This window comes from Bos indicus, chromosome 7 (assembly GCF_029378745.1).
Source record: "Bos indicus isolate NIAB-ARS_2022 breed Sahiwal x Tharparkar chromosome 7, NIAB-ARS_B.indTharparkar_mat_pri_1.0, whole genome shotgun sequence".
Lineage (NCBI taxonomy): Eukaryota > Metazoa > Chordata > Mammalia > Artiodactyla > Bovidae > Bos > Bos indicus.
This window is the reverse complement of record NC_091766.1, coordinates 61,779,214-61,803,545: the sequence shown is the minus strand read 5'-3', so window position 1 is coordinate 61,803,545 and position 24,332 is coordinate 61,779,214. Positions and strand designations below refer to the sequence as shown.

At 39.8% G+C, this 24,332-nt stretch overlaps 1 protein-coding gene and 1 pseudogene across 2 annotated transcripts in view; one reads left to right on the top strand and one right to left on the bottom strand.

Annotated features, from left to right (window-relative positions):
• DCTN4 (dynactin subunit 4) overlaps positions 1 to 22,000 on the top strand; it is a 32,732-nt gene extending 10,732 nt beyond the window's left edge. The window contains exons 5-14 of one of the 2 annotated variants that reach the window (XM_070793861.1): positions 1,351 to 1,458; positions 2,637 to 2,657; positions 3,049 to 3,122; positions 3,343 to 3,455; positions 3,757 to 3,866; positions 7,883 to 7,956; positions 10,763 to 10,817; positions 11,834 to 11,941; positions 16,423 to 16,520; positions 19,413 to 22,000. In XM_070793861.1, the coding sequence (XP_070649962.1) occupies positions 1,351 to 1,458; positions 2,637 to 2,657; positions 3,049 to 3,122; positions 3,343 to 3,455; positions 3,757 to 3,866; positions 7,883 to 7,956; positions 10,763 to 10,817; positions 11,834 to 11,941; positions 16,423 to 16,520; positions 19,413 to 19,626 (975 nt within the window). In that variant the 3' untranslated portion in view covers positions 19,627 to 22,000. The remainder of the gene's footprint in view (positions 1 to 1,350; positions 1,459 to 2,636; positions 2,658 to 3,048; positions 3,123 to 3,342; positions 3,456 to 3,756; positions 3,867 to 7,882; positions 7,957 to 10,762; positions 10,818 to 11,833; positions 11,942 to 16,422; positions 16,521 to 19,412) is intronic. The other variant, XM_019965254.2, reaches the window with a different exon arrangement.
• Positions 18,248 to 18,448, bottom strand: LOC139184310 (U2 spliceosomal RNA; annotated as a pseudogene).
• Positions 22,001 to 24,332: the final 2,332 nt, after the last annotated feature.

The following is a 24,332-nucleotide window of genomic DNA, read 5'->3' as shown; positions in this document are numbered from 1 at the left end:
CACGAAAATATGTATATTCAGTTACCAAGCAGTTATCAAGCATATGCTCCATTCTGTGTGTCAGGGACCATGCTGAGCAATAGGAATATATGACCTTTCCTCTCACAGAGTTTAAGACTGATGGGAAAACAAAATCAGTTAATCCCCAGGTAAAGGAAAAACTCAAAGTAATGTGAAGGAGAGAGAAGCTGTGCGTGTGAGCATTTATTGTAGGGAATTTGAATTAGATAAGTCTACATCTGAGGATTGCACTAGGATCTGAGGACAACAGGCAGAGAAGGGAAAGAATTTAGGGTGGAGGAACACCCAAGGCAAAGGGCTTGTAAGTGGAAGGAGCAAGTTGTAGACCAGTGGGCAAGTGTGCCATAGTGGAGCGTTGCGGTAGGTGAATAGAGAAAAGGATTTGGAGTCAAACTGTGCAGAACTATGTGGACCAAGTTAAGGCATTTGAGAAGCCTTTAAAGCAGAAGAGCTGACAGGATCAGATAAGTGTTTCTAAAAGATAATTACTGTTGACTTGATAGAACAAGAGTGGGTATCAGGAGACCATTTAAGTGCTCTCAGAGGAAATGGTTAAATACCTTTAGGACACCTGTACCATTTAATAAGATGCAACCTTTAAAAAGAATGAGGTGAATCTATTAATATATGTACTGAGTGGAAAATTCACACATAAAGTAAAAAAGTTTTAAAAGAGCAAGTTTTTTTCCCCTTATATGAAAAATATAAAGATCTATATTTATTTTGCACATATAAAAATTCTATGTCTATGCCTGCATTTTTTAATGTATACAGAATATATCATACCTGTGCCTGTGTGTAAGAAAGATTTCTAACCTGTAGTAGTGGATACCTGTGGTGAGGAGAAGAATGAACATGGGCATGAGACATAAAAGAGAAATTTTCTTTTCTATTCTTTATATTTCTATATTGCTTGAACTTTTCACAGTTGTATGTCTTTTATGATTAAACTATATTTTTGAAATGAAAATATATGTTGGAGTCGAGAAAATAGAGTATGAAATGTCACACTTGGAAATAGATGGTCCCGTGGCCATGCCAGGAAAATAGGATTGGTTGTGAGGGGAATTAAGCAGTGAAGTAATAAGAGCAGTGAAAAGAGAACATGGAATTTTCAAGCCTTTTCATTGCTCATTTCTTCTGTTGTTGAACTTGAAAGTTCCATTTCAATTCTGAAAATAGATTATGTAAGGAAGACCGATTCTTTTCTGGGAGGAGACACTTGCCCACTTTAATGTGTCTTTTCTATTCATTATATCTCTAGTCAGTTTACTTGATGTATTTCCTAAGCTTCTTGTTAGCTGTTTCAAATACTTTGATTTCTTACAGATGAACAAACTGATTGAATATTACCAGCAGCTTGCTCAGAAGGAGAAGGTTGAGCGAGATCGCAAGAAACTGGCACGGCGTAGAAACTATATGCCTTTGGCTTTTTCGGTGAGAACTTGGTATAAAGAGGAGTTTCCAATTCACTGATCAAGACCAGTATGGCATAAGAGTGGTGAACATTTAAGAAAGTGGCCATTGTCCCTGGATTCCTGAATGATGGCTAGCAAAAAAAGGTCCCTTAGGTGATAGGTGTCTAAGTCCAACGGGTATGCTTTTGCCATATCATTAGGTCTGTTTGAGTTCTTTGAGTTTTAAGTACATTTGTGTTTCTTTCTCCATCACTCCCCTCTATATCTTCTTATTTCCTAAAGAGGTTACTATTAGTTTTGTAGGCACCCACATTTACAGCTTTTGCATATTACAGAAAGTCAGAAGAATATGAACAAATGGTAGATTTTACTCATGTTACACATGTAGTCCACCCACCTCTGGCATCCTGGTAGTAGTGATTTCTGGACTTCAGTTATCATAATTTTTTGGCACCTTCCAGTATTTTTCCAATGTGAAAAATACTGACTTTTATACTGAGCTTTTTTATGGTTAAATAAGTAGTAATATATACAGGTGTAATTTTGATAGAAATTACTGATCAAAGTTATTCTCTACTAGTTTGTAGACTACCAATTAGAAATGAGAAATTAGGGTTTGAAGTTTTTGCCGTTGTCCCCCCAAGTTTTATTTGCTCCCAGAATAATTTACTTTTTGTGTGTTTGCTTGGAGCCAAGCAGGTTGGCATTTAATAAATAATGTTTCTTGAATGGCAGTGATGTATCAAACTCAGTGCTGAGTTCTTTATACATATTACTGTGCTTAATCCTCACAACAGTCCTGTGTAGTAGGTGGTATATTCCCATTTTACACTGAAGGGAATGAGAATTGTAATGGTTAAATAAATTCTTGTACTGCTTCTGCCTGAGAATTAGTTAAGCCATTAAAACCCTAAGAATTGGTAAGAGTCATATAAAAATGTCTTAGAATTTAATAAAACATTACAACTTGCAAAGCATCCACATTTGCCAGAGATTTTTATGACATCTCCGTGAATTTTTTTGAACAATCCAGTGGTATAATCAGTATGTGTAGTAGTGTATTTAGGGAGGAATTGGAATTAAATGTGTTACTCTTCCAACTTTCCCCTATGACCTGCCTGCTGTATGAGTTTGCTTGTATCTTATCCTGCATTTTTTTGTCTCTGTTGCAACCTGCTGCTATTTTGGTGCCTACAGCAACATACTATTCATGTAGTGGTAAGTTCTTTTATGATTCTTGCTGACCCTAAAGTTAGCAGATGATCACTGGTGTTCCAAGAAGACATTCGTCGTGTGTCTTAGATAGTTCACATAGTTTTCTGGTCTAAGCCATTGGTTAGGTATTTTTAGATTAAAAATCACATTTTGCTCATTTTCACTGTATTAATGTAGTTTCAGTCTCCATGTTTGGTGCTTTTGTTGTCATTTTAAGAATAAGATGATGTAGGGCTACACTTACTCTCTTTAAAAGAAGCATTTATTAAATTAGCTTTTTTTATTTTTTGCTTATTCCCTGAGCTTCTCATGCTGTCCCTCCCCAAATTCTTTATTTGATACATAATGTTTATACAAATAGAATTTCTAAGAGAAATTTCTTAACTCTGTTTAGGACAAATACGGTCTTGGAACCAGGCTTCAGCGACCACGAGCTGGTACAACCATCAGTACCCTTGCTGGACTTTCGTAAGTTTGGACATTAAATGGCTTTGAGGGAAAAAGCTAGTATCAGAATGAATGTTGAAGGAATGTGGTTTTAAAGTAACAGTTGCCAGTGGGGAAGAAGATGCTCATATTTAGGAAAAACCTAGCCAGAAAGAATATTCTACAATAGAGGAGTACTTCAGTTAGCGGTATCATGGACTTTTAGGTGGACCCTTGAGAAATGACTGCTTTTATCTTTTAGCCTTAAAGAAGGAGAGGACCAAAAGGAGATAAAGATTGAGCCAGCTCAGGCTGTAGATGAAGTGGAACCTCTACCTGAAGACTATTATACGAGACCAGTAAATTTAACAGAGGGTAATTTTATACATGATTCTACTTTGTTTCTATTTTACATCTAATTCTGTTTTTGTTACTTCTATGCCTTGTGATTTTTATTTTTGATTTGAGATTTTTAATGGTATAGTTGTTAGTACTAAAATGAATCATATAAAAAATAAGATAGAGGTAATCATTTGAAGAAATGTCTGTCAAATTTCCATATTTTCTTTGAAGAGTGCTAGTCACAAAGGCAGTGTTATTTTGTGTAGTTATCACATATACATCTGATTTTGAGCGAGTCACTTAAACTAAGCGTGGTTTCTGCCTTTCATGCTAGTGACCACCCTTCAGCAGCGCCTCTTACAGCCTGACTTCCAGCCAGTCTGTGCTTCACAGCTCTATCCTCGTCATAAGCATCTTCTGATCAAACGGTCCCTGCGCTGCCGAGTAAGTATTCCTCTCTGTAGAGTTGTTATTTTGTAAGAGAAAAGCAAAAATAAATGCACTTGGGATCTGGTCAGTATCAAAACCTCTGGAAAGTAGTAACTAGAAAATGTTTATAGAGAATGTTCCAGTGTGCAGGCACTGTTTTAAAGCTTTCAAGATAAGCTTAAAGCCCCTAACTCAGTGAGGTAAGTACTGTTGTTAGCCTTATTTTACAAAAGTGGAAGCTGGGGTATCTGAAGGTTAAGTTCATACTGCTAACCCCTAAAAGAATACTGAAAGAATATAAAGCTTTTAGGAGAGTAGGGAGGAAACAAAAAGGACTGATTTTTAAAAATCAATTTAAAAGAAAAGCAAGAAAGAAAAATAAGCAAATCTAGGCTCTGGGAATCTATGAAACATCAGTCTCTTCAGTTAATAGAAAAAATACTGTAAAAGGAAAAATACCCAAAAAAGGGAAAGGAAACATTTTAGATGAATACCATCCAACAGAACTTTTTGTAGTGATGGAAATGTCCCTTATCTCTACAGTCCAGCATGTTAGCCACAAGTCGTATGTAGCCTACTGAGCACTTGAAATATGGTAGTGCAGCTGTGGGTCCTGAGTCTTTCTAAGATGAAATTCATTTAAATAATGACATGTGACTAATAGCTGCTATTATCAAATAACACAGCATTAGATTAGAAGAGACAGGCCTGTCAATCAAACAAATACAGTATATAGACTTTAATTCCTGATTCAAACAAAGCATAGAAAGAAAGAAAGAAGGGAGAGATAGAGGAAGGAAGGGATCAGAGGAAAGAAGAAAATATACCATGCTAATACTAATCAAAAGCAAGAGTAGCCATATTCATTTTAGACAGAGCAGACTCCAAAGTAAGGACAGTTACCAGGGCTAAAGAAGGATATTACATAATGATAAAGAGGTCAGTTCTCCAAGAAGATATAACTATTCTTAATGTACATTTGCCCCACAATCGTGTGTCAAACCATGTGAGGCAAAATCTGATAGAGCTATAAGGAGAAATAGATGAATCCACCATCATAGTTGGAGACTTCAACACCTGTCTGTCAGAAATGGACAGATCCAGCAGGCAAAAAATCAATATTGTATTGACCCATCAACCTCCCTGGAGATACACCTCTACAAATACAAACCAAAATATGTCGAGATTAGGATGCTGCTACTGCTGCTAAGTCACTTCAGTCGTGTCCGACTCTATGCGACCCCATAGACGGCAGCCCACCAGGCTCCCCCGTCTCTGGGATTCTCCAGGCAAGATCACTGGAGTGGGTTGCCATTTCCTTCTCCAGTGCATGAAAGTGAAAAATGAAAGTGAAGTCACTCAGTCGTGCCTGACTCTTAGTGACCCCATGGACTGCAGCCTACCAGGCTCCTCCGCCCATGGGATTTTCCAGGCAAGAGTACTGGAGTGGGGTGCCATTGCCTTCTCCGACCGAGATTAGGATATATCTACCCAATGAGTACTGTAGATCTATAAGAAATAATGTCATAACATGGGATGTATTTATAAATGCAAAAAAACAGGGTGTATAACAGGCACATAACTTTTTATGTAAGAAAAGAGGGAATATATACATATATACACACATACAAAAAATATTTGTTTATGTTAGATTTATAGACTGTTGAAACAGAATAGAGAAAGCAGAAATAGACTTATGCATGTCAGGAAACTTGATTTTACCAAGTAATGGCCTTTCAAGTCACTGGGGAAAGAATAGCTTGTGAAACCATCTCAAATGATTCTGTGAAAAAAAAAAAAAAATGGGGCCTCTAACTTACATGATACACAGAAGTCAATTTTAGGAACCTTGAAAACTTTAAAGAGTAAATATGAAGAGCAATATTTCTAGAAGGAAATATGGCTTTATGGCTTCTGGTTAAGGAAGTAAGTAGTCCATAAGTAAGATAAACCATAAAGGATAAAATTACATATTTGACACATTAAAATTTGTACCCCCATTACAAGGAAAACCCATAAAGAAATGAAAAGAGAGATCACAGACTGAGAAGAGTAATTTGTAAAGTATGTAATTGACAGAGAATTAGTATCCAGAATATATGAAGAAGTATAACAAATCAGTAAGGAAAAGATAATACCCCATTATAAAATTGACAAGTAGATACTAATGTGCCAGTTATGGCAGACGGAATCCCAGTTCCCAGTAAAGAGGAGAGATACTCAAACATGTACAGTAATCGGGAAGTGTACATTAAAACTGCAATGAGAAACCATTTCATAATCATCAGATTGGCAGAAGTTAGCAATTTGGCAATATCCATCAAAATAACAAATGCACTTTTAGGAAATTATCCTACAGATATATATATGCATGTGGGAAGTGATTTCCATACAAGATTACTCATTGCTGTGTTATTTGTAGTAGCAAAATTGTGGAAGCATTTATCAATTTGGGTCTGGTTAAATAAGTTACAGAATTATTAAATAGGACACAGAGATACCTCTGTGTGTGTTGGTATATAATTTGCGAGATAGATTTGGTGGAAAAGGCAAAAGAATATAAAATGTTCTCTTTTGTGTTACTGTGAAAAAGAAAGATGATGTATGTGTATACTTTTTATGCTCATCAGCTATGCATGAGAAACTAGTTGGCTCTGAGGAGAGGAACAGTAGGATCAGTAACTGGTATCTTTACACTGCTCTGTTTTTTCTAGAGTTAAAAAAATTTTTAACTGGATATAGGTGGAGCCAATTCAAGACAGTAAGCAAGTAATTGTTTATTCTAAAGCATGAGATCTGGAATCACAGCACTTGGATTTAAATCCCAGCTCCAAGTCTTACTGGCTCTGTGACGTTTGCTCAGATTATTTACCTTTCCCCATTTTTATCATCTGTGAAATACAGACAATATTTACAGTACCTACACCTACCTCCTACAAGTCAGTGTGGTGTTTAAGTTCACTTAAACCAAGAATGGGTATCTTTTAGACTAGTAGAGAGGAAATTAAAAAGGACTAATAAAAATAACATAAAACAAAGAAGGGAATTCCCTGACAGTCCGGTGGTTAGGACACCATGCTTTCACTGCAGGGGTAATGGGTTCAATCCCTGATTGGGGAAGATCCCACATGCCACTGCAAGCCACAGCCAAAAAGAAAAGAAAACGGGAAAGAGGAAAACTCAGCAAAATTCACATTGTTCACACTTAATTAGAAGTGTGTGTTAGGGACTTCACTGGTGGTTCAGTGGTTTTGAGTCCACCTGCCAATGCAGGGGACACAGGTTTGCTCTCTGATCCGTGAAGATCCTGCATGCTGTGAAGCAACTAAGCCCTCGAGCTGCAACTACTGAGGCCCTCGAACCTAGAGCCTGTGCTGCTGCTGCTAAGTCGCTTCAGTCGTGTCCGACAATGTGTGACCCCATAGACGGCAGCCCACCAGGCTCCCCTGCCCCTGGGATTCTCCAGGCAAGAACACTGGAGTGAGTTGCCATTTCCTTCTCCAGTGCATGAAAGTGAAAAGTGAAAGTGAAGTCGCTCAGTCGTGTCCGACTCTTAACGACCCCATGGACTTGCAGCCTACTTCCATGGGATTTTCCAGGCAAGAGTACTGGAGTGGGGTGCCATTGCCTTCTCCAAGAGCCTGTACTCTGCAACAAGAGAACTCACCACAATGAGAAGCCCTCTAACCACAACTAGAGAAAGCCTGTGCATGGCAGTGAAGACCCAGCATAGCCAAAAATAAATTTAAAAATTAAAAAAATTTTTAAAGTATTTGTTAGTTTTTATTTCAATTTGAAGCACTAAAGGTTATAATATTTGATAGTGTGGTTGCTTATTTCCAAAAGTCCAAAACATCATCTTTCCTATATTTTGGTTATCAGTTAATATACACTGTTTTAAAATATATGTGATCTTGCAGCAAAATCAAACTGTATTAAATGCTGTGCTTTTGAATTTAGCAGCTGTGTAGATCAGCAGATTTTATTCTTGTTTTCCTCTGATACATATTATGTATTTTTTTTCTTTTTAGAAATGTGAACATAATCTGAGCAAGCCAGAATTTAATCCAACATCTATCAAATTCAAAATCCAGATGGTTGCTGTGTGAGTATTTGGGATTGATGTTTCAGATTACTGTTTTGTTTTTCCCCCACTATGAAATGTGCTTACTCTTGGCTTAAAAAAGAAGAGACAAGCTACATCAGAGTAATCTTGCTATTCTGTTCTTGTTTTGGTTTTGAAATACATAACAGGAAGTTTAAGGCAAGTCTACAGACACAGAATCCAAGGTGTTTATATCAGGGACATGTAGTAGTATGGTCTCTGGCAATGTGGTATGTTGTTGGTTGGAGAGTCATTCATTCCAGATGATAAAGTACCTAAGTTTGGGAATGATCTCTTTAAAAAATAAAGTAAAAAAATAGAAGTATAGCAGATGGAAGAGTATCACATAACACTATTATTGAACTATGTTCTGATAGTGCTTTGTTGCATGGGATGAAAATAATTAAATTCATGTTAACTCACTGGGACTTGTCAGTAGAAGGGAATTTTGTGTATGAAAATCATTTATCAAAAAGAATAATTAGTAAATTATTGTCTTGACTTTAGGGTGAGAGAGCCCTTCCTGAATAAGGCAGGAAGCCCAGAAGCTAGTAAGGAAGATAGCCAGCTTTGACCTTAGCAGAAAAATATGAGTTATAAAAAACAAAATTGACAACAAAGTCCTGAGACAGTCGAGTAAGAAAGAATATTTGCTACTGCATGATAAATAAAACTTGAATATCCCTGGAATGGGTGGGATGGGGAGATGAGGTGGAGCAAAGGATTTGAATATGTAGCTCACAGAAATTCCAAATGGCTGGTAAATACATGGAAAGATGCTGGGACTTGATAGGAAAATTTTATTTTTTATTTTTTAATTTTTTTAGGAAAATTTTAAATATTAGTTCAGAGTGCTCATGGGAATGTGGGTAAACATACTTGTACATATTGTTGGTAGAGTGAATTGCTAGAGTCTTTCTGGAGAGTGACTTGAAATATCAAGACAAAATGACATACACATTTTAACCAGGTAGTACTATCTCAGGAATCTATTCTATAGAAATAAAAGCAATATATAAAGACCGGTAATATATAAAGATACATTTTTAAAAGATGTGTGTTGTAACATTTTAATGGTAAAAAGCTGGAAACAGTTTTAATGTCAAACTGATTAACCATTAACAAAGAAATAGTTGATTAAATTGAGATACATGCATGTAGAGTATTATACAACAATTAAAAAGAAATCATTGGCAGTCAAATGGCAGGTAAGTGCTGGTCTGGTAACTTAGGAGGAAGGAACTAGGAGGGCCAGATATGGGTTCTGTCACAGAATTAGTCTAAACTGATTTTCCTCATCTCTGAACGGGCATAACACCAGTCCTGCCATCCTCTTATGTTTGTTGCTGCTGCTGCTGCTTCTAAGTCGCTTCAGTCGTGTCCAACTCTGTGCGACCCCATAGATGGCAGCCCACCAGGCTCCCCCGTCCCTGGGATTCTTCAGGCAAGAACACTGGAGTGGGTTGCCATTTCCTTCTCCACTTGGGTTTGTTAAGAAGGATCAAATGAGCTATTACGTTTGCAAATGCTTTGTAACTGTAAATCCCCATACAGTATGTTCTGTTTTCCTCACTACTGTTATTTAATGCATGACTGATTAGGACTACAGAAGTGACATGTGGTATGAACTCCTTTCCTAATTAAGAATTACACTCCTTGCAGAAATCCCGAATGGCCAGATGTGCTTCACATCAGTTTCTTAAGAGTTCTTTGGGGAAAAAAGTGTTTTTTTTTTTTTCTTTCCTGGCATCATGGCAGAGTCACCAAGGAATCTTAATACATATGTTCTGGCCACAAATCAGACCAGCTAAATCCAAATCTTTGATAGTGGGGGCCCTTGAATTTTATATCAAGTTACTCAGATAATCGTGATGACCATCATGAAAAATACCTAGTCGGAAGTTAAAATACCGTAATGCTAAGATGCCCTCCTACACGCACCCTCTTGAAGTGTTTCTGCAAAAGATTTTATCTTCAGTTAATATTTGCATGATAACATTTATGTGTGCTTTGTTCCAAGTACTTTTTGTACATACTGTTTATTCTTCACAATAAAAAGGAACTTTCGATGTTCTCATTTTATGATTGAAGAAACCAAGACACAAAGAGCTAAATATCTTGCCCTGCTCTTTACAAAGGAATATCTTAGTATATAAATACTAAGTTGGAATTTGAACCCCAATGGTTTTGAGTCCAGAACAAGCACACATAAGTACAATACTCTGTTGTCTTATTCAGAGAGGTAGCATACAGAGCGGTTAAGAGCAAGACCCTGCAGCCAGACTGCCTAGGTTTGAATCCTGGCCGCTTCCAGCAGGCTGCTTCTCCATCTTCATCTTTATAATGGGGATAATAGTAATACCTGTTTAATGCAGTTGCAATGAGGATTACATGAGTTAATATTTTTAACAAACTTCAAATATTGCCTGGCACATAGTAAATGCTACGTAAAAGTGTTTGGTTAGTATGTGGTATTGTTTTTGTACCCCTGTAATGTATTATTAAATCAGTGTTGGATCTTATCGCCAGTTGCCTTATAGATTTACAGAAATGAATTAATAAAAATCTCAAAAGACATATCTAATAAATACATAAGGGAGATATCCACCTTGATGCATGGATATATAGAGGTTCTCGTGAGATTTCAGAAAGAACTCGTTACCGGTTTGATTTCACGTCTTAAATTCTTATTGTAGTGATAGGAAGAATCTTTAAAATTTTCTCTGACTTGTTCTAATTAACAAGAAGTAATCATTTCTTACAAGAGACTGCAGTGAACATTAATGCATTTTTTATTCACTTACAGCAATTATATCCCAGAAGTGAGAATCATGTCAATTCCCAACCTTCGCTACATGAAGGTTAGTACCATGTATATTAATGGGAAGAGAAAGAGTTAATTGATCGAGGAGGTGTGCTTAGTGTATGTGGTGGCTGTGCATATTTGACAGGGGATTCAATGAGCAAGAGATAGAAAAGAAGAAAGTTTGAAATAATAAAGGGACTGAGATTTTAAGTGTCCTTAAGCTGGGATTCTTGATTATAGCATCTTTGAAATATATGCAGAAGGAGCAGGGTGCACATTACATGGTGGTAGAATCATGGCTGGTAAAAAAGATGTTAGACCCCACAGGCAGCTTCAGCTCTCCTCCTGTGTGTGTGTGTGTACACCGTGTGTGTGTATGATTCTCTAACATCTGTGTGTGTGTGTGTGATTCTCCACCATCTGTGTCTGTGTGTGTGTATTGTCATAGATTTCATTACCGCAGCCCCTCTGTTCTTTGAGTCCTTAACTCCCACACATGCCTCCCAACAAATTACAGAATGTTCTGCAGCAATAAAGACACTTTTATAGTCCTTGTTCATTTCAAAGATTTTTTTTTTTTTTGCTAGAGCATGCCAAAAAAGTTCAAGAAATCTTAAAAGTCCTCTATAGTCTTGATATGCCTTTTTTTTTTTTTTTGCTATATTAATACATCTGGCTGGCCTGTGGCTTCTATATTTTATTTATGAGGGCTTCCTTTTAAGTCCTAGTGACATCCTGGGTAGGGTAAGAGTTACAAACTTTAAACAGTCACTTAGATAATGTATATTTCTCAGAATTTCTGGATCGAGTAACTGGCCCTTTTTATGGAATCTGATTCATTTCCTCAGTGAAATAGCAACTCTAGAGAGTATGTAGTCTAGTGTATAAGTAATATAGGAGTTGATGAGCATTTAAGAATGCAGTGATGCAGAGGTACAGGTGGGGTGCTCAAGAGTGATGGTGGGAGGCAGGGGCACACAGGGTGATGATTTTGTGATGTAATCATGAGAGAAGGTGGACCTAGGTGGCAGCAGGGGAGCATGTCTGAAAGATACCTTTCCTTTTCCCCAGGAGAGCCAGGTCCTCCTGACTCTCACGAATCCAGTGGAGAACCTTACCCACGTGACTCTTTTGGAGTGCGAGGAGGGGGACCCTGATAATATCAACAGCACTGCTAAGGTAGGAGTGTTTTGCTTCATTCTGAGTGACTCTGACTTCCCTAGAGTGGCCTCATTTGACCTGCTTTAAAGGATTCCACACTCATTATTTTCACATCCAGTCTTCAGGTTCCCTTGATTTCACCTCTAGGGTTTTCTACTTCATCCGCAGGCACGCTGCCACTGCCCTTTTTGAGGGTTTCATCATTTCTCACATGGACTAGGACAGTAACTTTGTAACTCCCTGTTTTTAGTTCACCCCCATTTCCACTCCAGCCCATCTTCTCTCTCACCATTAGGATGATCTTTCTAAGATTTAGCTTTGATCATGGCAGGCTGCTTGTTTGGTGTCTCTCTGACATTGGAATAAACTAAATTCCTTGGCAAAGCTTGCTGCTGCTGCTGCTAAGTTGCTTCAGTCGTGTCTGACTCTGTGTGACCCCATAGACAGCAGCCCACTGGGTCCCGCCGTCCCTGGGATTCTCCAGGCAAGAACACTGGAGTGGGTTGCCATTTCCTTCTCCAATGCATGAAAGTGAAAAGTGAAAGTGAAGTCGCTCAGTCGTGTCCGACTCTTAGCGACCCCATGGACTGCAGCCTACCAGGCTCCTCCATCCATGGGATTTTCCAGGCAAGAGTACTGGAGTGGGGTGCCATCGCCTTCTCCGTGGCAAAGCTTAAGAGCTCCTTAATATCCTCATCTCTTTTCTTCCATTACGATCTTCCCTAGAACAACTAAATCTAGCGTTCTCTAGATCATGCACATTAATGGTTGATATCCAAGCAGATCCAATGGGTCATAAACTCTAATGTTCCTGGAGAATTATATATGCTACTCATTTTACCTAGAATTCTTAATTCCCATCCCACTCTTCTGACAGACATGCCCATACCTCTCTTTCTGCCTGAGGCATACTCATTCTTCAAGAAGCAAAGGAAATGACATTTCCTTTTAAAAGCTGATGTGCCTCAGCTAGATGCCCTCTGCTTACATAGAGTATGCATGTGTGTGTGCATGCTAAGTCACCTCAGTCATGTCCAACTCTTTGCAACCCTGTGGACCATAGTCTGCCAGGCTCCTCTGTCCATGGGATTCTCCAGGCAACAGTAATGGAGTGGGTAGTCTTGCCCTCCTCCAGGGGATCTTCCCGACCCAGGGATTGAACCCGCGTCTCATGTCTCCAGCATTGGCAAGTGCGTTCTTTACCACTAGCGCCACCTGGGAAGGCCTACATAGAGTATCAGTTCAGTTCAGTCGCTCAGTCGTGTCTGACTCTTTGCGACCCCATGAATTGCAGCACAGCAGGCCTCCCTGTCCATCACCAACTCCCGGAGTTCACTCAAACTCAGGTCCATCGAGTCGGTGAGAGTATATGTGGCACTAAATATTAAAATAGGCGATTCTGACTCTCAGTATTACTTGAATGAATGAACTGAGACCTTTCTACATTTTATTTCATGATTCATTTAGTACTTGAAATTTTAGAACAAGAACTTTTCTCTGTAATAGGCCATTTTATTGTCTCATAATTCAGCATGGTATTCATAACAAATCAGCAGAAAGGATGCCTATATCTTTAATTAGTTATTCGAGTTATGCTTATTAGTAGAGAATTTATCTCTTTATTTTTCCTTCTGCTTTTTAATGGAATCATTTCCCGGCATCACTTCCAAAGAGAGATGACACTCATCTGTCCTTGCTCCTTTTTAAAATAACACTAATGAGCTGTCTATCCAGTGTCTCTATCCAGATAGAAATAAGTACCTGATAAATATACCCAGCTTATGAATTTGCTGCTTTTCTCTCTCTTTCAGCTCCCCAGCCACATTTATTTCCATAATTAGAAATGTTATTAACATTGTTATTTGTTAACCTCTAACAGAGCAAAGTTGAAGCCTAGTTACAACCAAAGGCTAAGTGTGAAGAAAACTGTTTTTCATGGCCATAAACATAGCCAGTATTCCCATTTCAAAAAATATGTTGGAACCACTGTTTCTCCTTTCACTTCAGTTTAGTCGCTCAGTCGTGTCTGACTCTTGGCAACCCCATGGACTGCAGGACTCCAGGCAGTCCATCACTAACTCCAGTCCATCACTAACTCACGGGGCTTGCTTGCTCAAACTCATGTCCAGTAAGTTGGTGATGCCATCCAACCATCTCATCCTCTGTTGTCCCCTTCTCCTCCCGCCTTCGATCTTTCCCAGCATCCAGGTCGTTTCCAAGGAGTCAGTTCTTTGCATTAGGTGGCCAAAGTATTGGAATTTCAGCTTCCACATCAATCCCATCAATAGAATGTTCAGGACTGATTTCCTTTAGGATGTACTGGTTTGATCTCCTTGCAGTCCAAGGCTCTTAAGAGTCTTCTCCAACACTGCAGTTCAAAAGCATCAATTCTTCAGCCCTCAGCCTTCTTTATAGTCCAACTCTCATATCCATACATGTCTGCTGGAAAAACCATAGCTTTGACTAGACAGACCTTTGTCAGAAAAGTAATGTCTCTGATTTTTAACATGCTGTCTAGGTTTGTCATAGCTTTTCTTCCAAGGAGCTAGCATCTTTTTATTTCATGGCTGTAGTCACCATCTGCAGTGATTTTAGAGCCCCCCAAAATAAAATGTTACTATTCCCACCGTTTCCCCATCTATTTGTCATGAAGTGATGGGACCAGATGCCATGATCTTCGTTTTTTATATGTTGAGTTTTAAGCCAGCTTTTTCACTATCTTCTTTCATTCTTATCAAGAGGCTCTTTAGTTCTTTTTCCCTTTCTACCATAAAAGTGGTGTCATCTATGTATCTAAGGTTTTTGATATTTCTCCTGGCAGTCTTGATTCCAGATTGTGCTTCATCCAGCCTGGCATTTCACATGATGTACTCTGCATATAAGTTAAATAAGCAGGGTGACAATATACAGCCTTGACTGATGAACTCCTTTCCCAATTTGGAACCAGTCTGTTGTTCCATGTCTGGTTCTAACTGTTGCTTCTTGACCTGCATGCAGATTTCTCAGGAGGCAGGTAAGGTGGTCTGGTATTCCCATCTCTTGAAAAATTTTCCACAGTTTGTGGTGGAAACAGCCACACAGTCAAAGGCTTTGGCATAGTCAATAAAACAGAAGTAGATGTTTTTCTGGAACTTTCTTGCTTTTTCTATAATCTAACAGATGTTGACAGTTTGATCTCTGGTTCCTCTGCCTTTTCTAAATCCAGCTTGAACATCTGGAAGTTCACAGTTCACGTACTGTTGAAGCCTGGCTTAGAGAATTTTGAGCATTACTTTGCTAGCGTGTGAGATGAGTGCAGTTGTGCAGTAGTTTGGACATTCTTTGGGATTGGAATGAAAACTGACCTTTTCCAGTCCTGTGGCCGCTGCTGAGTTTTCCAAATTTTTGGCGTATTGAGTGCAGCACTTTAACAGCATCATCTTTTAGGATTTGAAATAGCTCAGCTGGAATTCCATCACCTCCACTAGCTTTGTAGTGATGCTTCCTACGGCCCATTTGACTTCACATTCCAGGATGTCTGCCTCTAGGTGAGTGATCACACCGTTGTGGTTATCTGGGTCATTAAGATCTTTTTTGTATAGTTCTTCTGTGTATTCTGGCCACCTCTTCTTAATCTCTTCTGCTTCTGTCAGGTCCATTACCATTTCTGTCCTTTATTGTGCCCATCGTTGCATGAAATGTTACCTTGGTATCTCTGATTTTCTCGAAGAGATCTCTAGTCTTTCCCATTCTATTGTTTTTCCTCTATTTCTTTCCATTGATCACTGAGGAAGGCTTTCTTATCTCTCCTTGCTATTCTTTGGAACTCTGCATTCAGATGGGTGTATCTTCCCTTTTCTCTCCTTTAGCTTATCTTCTTTTCTCAGCTATTTGTAAGGCACCCTCAGACAACCATTTTGCCTTTTTGCATTTCTTTTTCTTGGGGATTGTCTTGATCACTGCCTCCTGTACAACGTCATGAACCTCCGTCCATAGTTCTTCAGGCACTCTGTCTATCAGATCTAATTCCTTGAGTCTGTCACTTCCACTGTATAATCAAAAAGGATTTGATTTAGGTCATACCTGAATGGTCTAGTGGTTTTCCCTACTTTCATCAACTTACGTCTGAATTTTGCAGTAAGGAGTTCATGATCTGAGTCACAGTCAGCTCCCGGTCTTGTTTTTGCTGACTGTATAGACCTTCTCCAGTGAAGGCACAATTGAAGCCCCCGTGTCCTCCCACTTGAATTACCCATGGCAACCCCAGTGAACTAAGCACTCTCTTGACTTTTTCATTCCCTTAAATTTATTTGTTCTTAATCTTTTATCATAAATGTCTGTATTCCCAAACAATATGTTTTTAAACTTTTTGTAAGTGAAATAATGTTGTATGTTTCTTGAAACTTGCTGCTTTCTTCTGTATGTCTGGGTCAGGGCAGTACTTTGCTGTATTCTGTTGGATGAATGTTGTGCAGTGCATTGACCCCTTCTGAGACCAGCCTCTCTGTGCTGCTCTCCAGGTGGTGGTGCCTCCCAAAGAGCTCGTTTTAGCCGGCAAGGATGCAGCAGCAGAGTATGACGAGTTGGCAGAACCCCAGGACTTTCAGGACGATCCTGAGTAAGTGATCTTTCTGTGACTCGCCCCCGACCCACCCACCCACATACCACAGTTGGCTGGTTTACAGGAGGCCCACTGATAGATCTCAGTTTTCTTACCTGAATTTAAGTAATATTTTCTTCCTATTTATTATTATTAACTGATATATATGAAGATATATTAGTGAAGTGAAAGTGAAAGTTGCTCAGTCGTGTCCAACCCTTTGTGACCCCATGGACTATAGAGTCCATGGAATTCTCCAGGCCAGAATACTGGAGTCGGTAGCCTTTCCCTTCTCCAGGGGATCTTCCCAACCCAGGGATCGAACTCAGGTCTCCCACATTGCAGGTGGATTCTTTACCAGCTGAGCCACAAGGAAGCCCATTTTTATATGATATATTAAATCATATATATGAAGAAGAAAATAAAATCTCACCACCAGAGATAAACACCAGTAACATTTCCATAATTAGGATCATTCTGTAAGCACAGTTTTTTTAACCTGTGTTTCCCATGGTAAAAAATTTTCAGGTGTGTGTTTTTTAATGGTTGTGTACAGGGTACAGTATTCTGTCCCCAGAGATTTATCGTTAGATTTGTCGACTTGCCCACCACCTTTCCCTCTGAGTGAGTAATAGATTTTATTCTCTCATACCTAATACTTCTCAGTTATTAACTGAGAAGTAAAAGCGAAACCTTTCCCAGATGAGGAATACTTTGGTTAGCTTTCAGTCTAAAAAACAGAAATCACATCTGTTATTTGAACAGAGAAAATTTAATATGAAGACTTAACTGGGTAACTTTAAAAGTTAAAAAGAAATCTGAAATATCCCAGAGATGGCAATTCAGTGAAGCATTTACCATCCCTAGGGCTAAGAGGATAAAGAGAAATGGTTAAAATGATTAGAATTTAGAAGCTTGAAGGAAGGAGGAGTCCCGTGGAGCTGCAGCTCAGACCTCTGGGAAATGGGGGAGGGAGGGGACACTGCCTGACTAGTGCTGGCATGGCAGGCTGGCAGAGGAGGAGTGGCGTGCTGAAGCTGGTTATGCAGTTGGAAAACTGCACCTGGAGATGCCACTTCCTGAGTGGAGATGCATCGCTGGAGTGCTGCCCGCTGGAGCTGCACAGAGATAGGAGGCTCCCCCGGAGGAGCAGCCCTTCTTCCCACAGGCTACTGGTCTCTGTTAGAGCCCCTGAAGGGAGCCTGACAGGGAGCCAGCCTAAAAAGCAGGAGTGTGGTTAGCAGAATCCTGTGTCACAAAGCAAGATACAGAAAGTGGGCTTAGGGAATTCCCGGGCAGTCCAGTGGTTAAGACTGCACACCTCCACTTCAGAGGGCCCAGGTTCCATCCCTGTTCGGAGAACTAAGATCCCACAAGGTGTGTGGTGCAGCCAAGAAAATAAGAAAACAAAGAATGTGCTTTGAGCTGAAAAGCAATAGCATTTAGTACACTAGTATAGGGCATATTTAAGGCTTTTTAACAAAATGATTAAAAGCTTCCTCACCAAGATACTGGAGAGAACAAATATAATAACATGGGCCAAATTAGAAAAACCAAGTGACTGCAAAGATGAGGTTAGTACAGTGATTGCAACACTTGGGTTAACTTCAGAAAGCACCAGGTTGGGTGTTTAAATTTTTTTTTTTTTTTTAATTCCATATAGAGTACCAATCCCCACAGCTTCTCTTCAGCAGGTCTAGGTAGGCACCAAGAATCTGAATTTTTTTTTTTTTTCTTTTTTTTTTCTTTGGTGCACCGTTCCTGGAAGTACTGCAATACCAGGTCGATGCGTGGAGTGGACGGAGCAAGCTCCTATTCCAACTCCTAATCCCAAAAATCCATTTAATATATTGTCCTCGGACAGAGGACGTATCAGATATTAAACTGACAAGAACAGATACTACACTTGATCAGTGGTTGCCTGGGAAATTAAGGCTAGAAAGAATTTTTTTAAACTATTTTTAATTGAATTTTTTAAATGAATCTAATATAAATAAAAGATTTAGTTGGTTCAAAATGGTTGTGCTAGTATAATGCTTAATTATATTTCACATTATTGTACTTTTTAGGACTTCCAGATGTCTGGAAATTAATAGTACATAATAGTGGATAATATGTAAATGTTTAGTTTCAGTTACTTTTCTTAGAGTAGTTGAGTATCATTTGGATAGTAGATCAAGTTCTGTTTATTTCATTGTTTTTTACTTTTGAAGCTAAACTGTTTAAACACAAACTTCAAGTGCATATCAAAAAACTGAGATGGAAACTTGAACTAGAGATTTTTTTCTCTTCTAAAAATTCCTAATTCACAGAGGCTATTTACAAGACACACTGATTTATGATATTCTAGAAATTGTTCAAAACTCTGAGTTAGCATTAGTCTGTATCCTGTAGAAATATTACCACATGTTTATAAAAGTTAATGTGAAGATACGTTTGTAACAGGAAATCGGTGTAAACAAATTATGGTTGCTATGCACCCATTAAGTAAAATGGAGGAGATCTATGTGCACCAATATGGACAGGTGTTTGTGATAAACAGTGGGGAAAAAACTTGTTACAGAATAGTGTGTCCCTTTTGTCTTGGTTAAAAAAGCATAGAAGAGTAAGTGCGTGGAAAAATACGTAGTAGGTTAAGAGCCAAACTGTTGACAGTTTTTCTCTGTGTACTGAAGAAGAAAATAAGAAGAAAGATTCACTTTTTCATATCTTAAGTTTTATGACTGTATTTTACTTTTGTAATAAAATAAGGAGATCGGCATTTTGCTGAAGAAACTCTTCATTGTTGACAAACGGGATTCTGGTCATATTTTGTCGTCGGAGATTTCCTGTGGGCCATAAAATGACTGTGAGTCTAACTGGCTTGGCTGACCTGTGACCTGCCTAATCTGTGCTTATTTCCTTTCATAGCATTATAGCCTTCAGAAAGGCCAACAAAGTGGGTATTTTCATCAAAGTGACCCCACAACGTGAGGAGGGCGAAGTGACCGTGTGCTTTAAGATGAAGCATGATTTTAAAAACCTGGCCACTCCCATCCGCCCCATCGAAGAAACTGACCAAGGCACAGAAGTCATCTGGCTCACCCAGCATGTGGAACTCAGCTTGGGCCCGCTTCTTCCTTAAAATGTTCCACTGGCGGGCAGATCCCCAAGGACAGTATCACCACGAACCTGCGTTAAAATGTGGAAGCCGCTGCTTCGTTAGACCTTGTTTATAATGATGTACCATGCACTACTGAGTCCTGTTCCTAGGAGGGTGGGCGTGTAGGCAAGGCGTTAGGTACAGCGACTGCTGTACCTCTGGCTCTCTCCTCTGTTCACACCCGTAAGTCTGTGTCTCCCTCACTGAACCCTGCACGTTGACTCAAAACAGCATAGTTCCATCTCAAGAAAGGATGTGGCTGTTCCTTGGAGTGGCATTCAATTGACCACTTGAGAAACTCCATCCTATCTCCCGACCGGATCTCATAAAGGATCAGTCTCACAGATGAAAACGTAAAATAACCAAAAGTTAGACCTGCTATTGATGACCTGGCACTGGTCTCAGTGTTGTACCAACTGCTTTTTGCATTCCACTGGATATACTCTAGCACTCTAAATATATATCCCTTCCCTTGCCTCCTGGCTTCCATCCATTTGACAGGAAAATAGAATTGTCACGTTGTCTTTAGTTTTGCGATGATTGGAAGGACCTGTGAAATAGTTAAGGCACCTTCATTTGACCTCTTTAAGTGAATGTAGGATACTTATGTATTAGTTGCTTTAAAAATCTTTTTCCCAGCAGAATATGGAACTTTTTCTCTTAGGGAAAATTTGAGAAGGAAGCAATTGCATGTCATGTCACTGGGGTGGCAAATTCTATTCATTTTAACTGTTGCCACAATATCCAGGGATTGATGCTGCCACAGGGAGGCATGCTTTATATGTCTTACTCCATACCCCTTCTCCTCTCTGCCTCTTTAACTCAGTAAGTTGTTGAGTATTTGGGACCCGGAAAGAGCCCAAAGAAAACTTGGTGGGCAAGTTCACTTCTGGAATGCAGAAAATATCTTAAGGGTTAGATTTTTATCATGATCTGAGCTAATGTTCTTTCCAGTGATTGAAGAGGAAAGTAACATTTGTAATCTCTTGAATCCAAAACTGGATATTAAGAAAAAACCTTCCTCCTTCCTGAGTTTATGACTTTTATCGTAGGTTTGTCAAATAAGACCATTTTGATCGTAAACCATAAAATAGTTCAACAAGCAGCCCAGAATACTTGCCTAACAACACACATGCTGTTTTCACTTGGTATCCTGGAGTTGGCTTGCCAACCTTAGTTTCTGTGATGTTTTCTAAAATGAGACTTGACAAAGTAGACCACCAGCTGCACCATGTTTCCATAAATGTATTGTTAGCAAGTGGCCAACAGACTTTTGGGGGAAAGAAATTTCCTGTTTATACCCTGGTTTTGTTTCTAAGTTCAAGCCTTTAGTTTAAAAAAAATGTATATAGCAATTTAAAATATAGGACACAGTAACTTTTCAGCTCCCCTTGGAAAGTAGAAATATTTAGGAAACCTTTGAAAGACACTAAATAGTACTCTTAAGATCAAACCAATATTATGAAACAATATTCCACAGAGTAATATATATGCTGCAGTGTAAGAAAAAAAGAACTCATATCTCTAATATTATGACAGTAGTAAGGCTTAGTCTCTTAGGAGTTGGGGCAGCGTGTTGTATAATGACAAATTTGCAAACTGTAGAAATAGTTCAAGTTTTTGTGACTGTACAAAGTGTCTAATTTCTATTTCACTGCCCGCTACAGCCTGCCGTGACGCCAGTGCCGCATATTTGCCAGTGGAGGAGATAAGCCTCAAGGTAGAGAATAACGTCCTGTGTTTACACGTTTGCACAGACTACACACTGTTAGGCATTTATGGCATATAGCTGGTGTTTGTTCCCAGAAATAACAGTGTTGAAGTAATGGGTCTCATCACCCCCATGTGACACAGAAACACAAAAACACTTTTGATCATAGAATTGTTTCCTCAGAAGCCAAATTAGCTTGCAGAATAACAGAGCTCTTGATTTACTGTTTGCTCGAGATAGTTTTCACTACAGGCTGGTAATTCTGTGTGTTAGGAGAAATGGTTCAATATCTGCAGCTGGTGAATTTGGACTTTTATTTGTTCATTTTTTATATTAGATCAGGTGCAAGATTTTTAAAGTATGGTGAGTGTGTACCACTGCAAGCAAATTAGATGTCATTAGCACTAGAAACTGCAATTTGGGGAACTTAATCTGAATTTGTGATTTGATGGGCCCACTAGAGTTTTCTTTTGTTCAGACTGTTTATAGACTTAATGAGCTAAATGTCACGCATATTTGTAAAGAAATAGACTTTTTGGTCCATTTTGGGAATGAGAGGCACTCCTTGGTCTTTATGAATGACAGGTTACTATTTTGCCTTATTGCTTAACTTCATGTAGTGAAATAAAGCAGACAAAGCTTGAATGTGTCTTGTTTGGTTTCATGATGGCTGATTGGAGTAGCATGCCAGTGCTTGGGGAGGGTGGAGTCCGCAGTTAGCCTGAGAGTCAGTGGGGCATGCTCCCTTCTCATTTCTTAAAATGAACTAAGGTAAAACCTCAACTTAGTTCACTGTAACATTATATAGGTAGATGTTGCTTGAGCTCCCTATCCCAGAACTGTTGTGTAAATGTTACATTGTTAGGACTCTACCAACTTTTCTCCTGGATCATTGCTTGCAAAGATACCTTTTAAATGTACAAGTAGCCACTCATCCACTTTCATTTGTACTCAGCTTTTCCCTCCTCTTATTGTAGTGAATTGTTCATGTTCCTCTTGTCTAAAGCCAGTGCCACCACTTACTGCGCTCAGTCTCACCTTCTTACCTATTCAAGGAATGCACTTCAGCAGTTTCTCCCCCTCCCTCTCTTGCATCATTTCCATTGGCATGCTGTGATTTATCTTAAAAAATTGATCTAACACCCCTCTTCAACCACCACTCCATTTTTCTATTCCCTTTTCAGCAAAGCTGCCAGCTTTACCTTCTAATTCCTCCTCCCATTTTCATCTGAACCCATTCCACTTAGGCTGCCGCCACCACCACATCACCAAAGCAGTCCTTGTGAAGGTCCCCAGCAGTCCACACCGTTAAATACAATGGTCAGTTGTCAGTCTTACCTCTTTAGTGCGTGGGTAGCATCTACCAGTGGATGCCTCCCTGCTTGAAAGAATTAATTCTCTTGGTTTCTGGAACACAGCTCTCCGGGTTTTCCTTGTGCCCTTCTGGCAGCGTTGCTTCTGTGCCCTTTGCTAGTTGTGGCCCATCTTCCTGACCTTGGAGCATACGCCAGGTCTTATTTCTATACTCACTGTGAGTGACCTCACCCATTTTCCAAGCCATTCCCAATTTACGTACCAGCCCTGGTCCGTGAAAGTCCAGAACCACAGTCTGGATGTTCTGTTGCCGCATCTGCCTCTCTAGCACATTCATCCCTAACTAGATGTCTTCCAGTAGGTGGCTCAGTAGTAAAGAATCTGCCTGCAAGGCAGGAGACACCGATTCAATCCCTGGGTGGGGAAGATCCCCTGGAGGAAGAAATGGCAACCCCCACCAGTATTCTTGCCAGGAAAATCCCATGAACAGAGGAGACTGGCAAGCTGTCGTCCATGGGGTCACAAAGAGTCAGACATGACTGAAGCGAATGAGCAGGTGGCAGTTGTGTACCTTCAGTTGCTCACATCATCACACATCACCAGTGACTCCTCTTACATGCCACACCTGGTAAGTCAGCAAGAACCCCTTTCAGTTCTGTCTTCAAACTGTGACCACTCCACAGCCTCTCCAGTGTTACTATTCTGGGCTAAGTCAGAGTCATCCACATAGACCCCTAGATGATTAATCCGGTAAGGTCTAAATTGATCTTGAAGCCATCCTGGTCCCTGCCCCACTCTTTAGTCAGTTCTCAGCATAGCAGCCAGAATCATTTTGCTGCTTAAAATCCTTAGGCTTCTTAGCTTGCTCAAGAGCAAAACAAAGTCCTTACAATAACTTAGGAGGACCTATAGGAACTGAACCCCACTGCCTCCCACTACTTCCCTGAATTCATCAAGTACATCCCTGTGTTCACTGCATCCCAGCCACAGGGGTCTCCTGTTCCTGAGTCACCCCAGGAGGCACCCTCTCAGGGTCTCTGCACTGGCTATTCCCTCTGCCTGGAGAACTCTTCTCCTAGACTTCTGTACGACCCAAACCCCCACCAGTCAGATCTATGTTTAATTGCTTCCTCCTTATGCTTTCTATGACCTCTCTAGATAATCATGTAAACTGCCCTCTGCTAATAGACACATATCCACCTTTTTTGCTGCTTTTTTCCCCAGTAGCACTAATCACCATCCAGCAGTATATACTACTTTATTGATTCATTGTACTAGAATATAAGCTCCATAGTGTTTCTTTTTTTTTAACTGATAGATCTGCAGAGCATAGAGCTGCTGCTGCTTCGCTTCAGTCGTGTCCGACTCTGTGTGACCCCATACATGGCAGCCCACCAGGCTCCCCTGTCCCTGGGATTCTCCAGGCAAGAACACTGGAGTGGGGTGCCATTTCCTTCTCCAGTGCACAAAAGTGAAAAGTGAAAGTGAAGTCGCTCGGTCGTGTCCGACTCTTAGCGACCCCATGGACTGCAGCCTACCAGGCTCCTCCATCCGTGGGATTGTCCAGGCAAGAGTACTGGAGTGGGGTGCCATTGCCTTCTCCGAGAGCATAGAGCAATGCCTGGCAAGTAGCAGGCAACTAGTATTTGTTAAATAATACCAT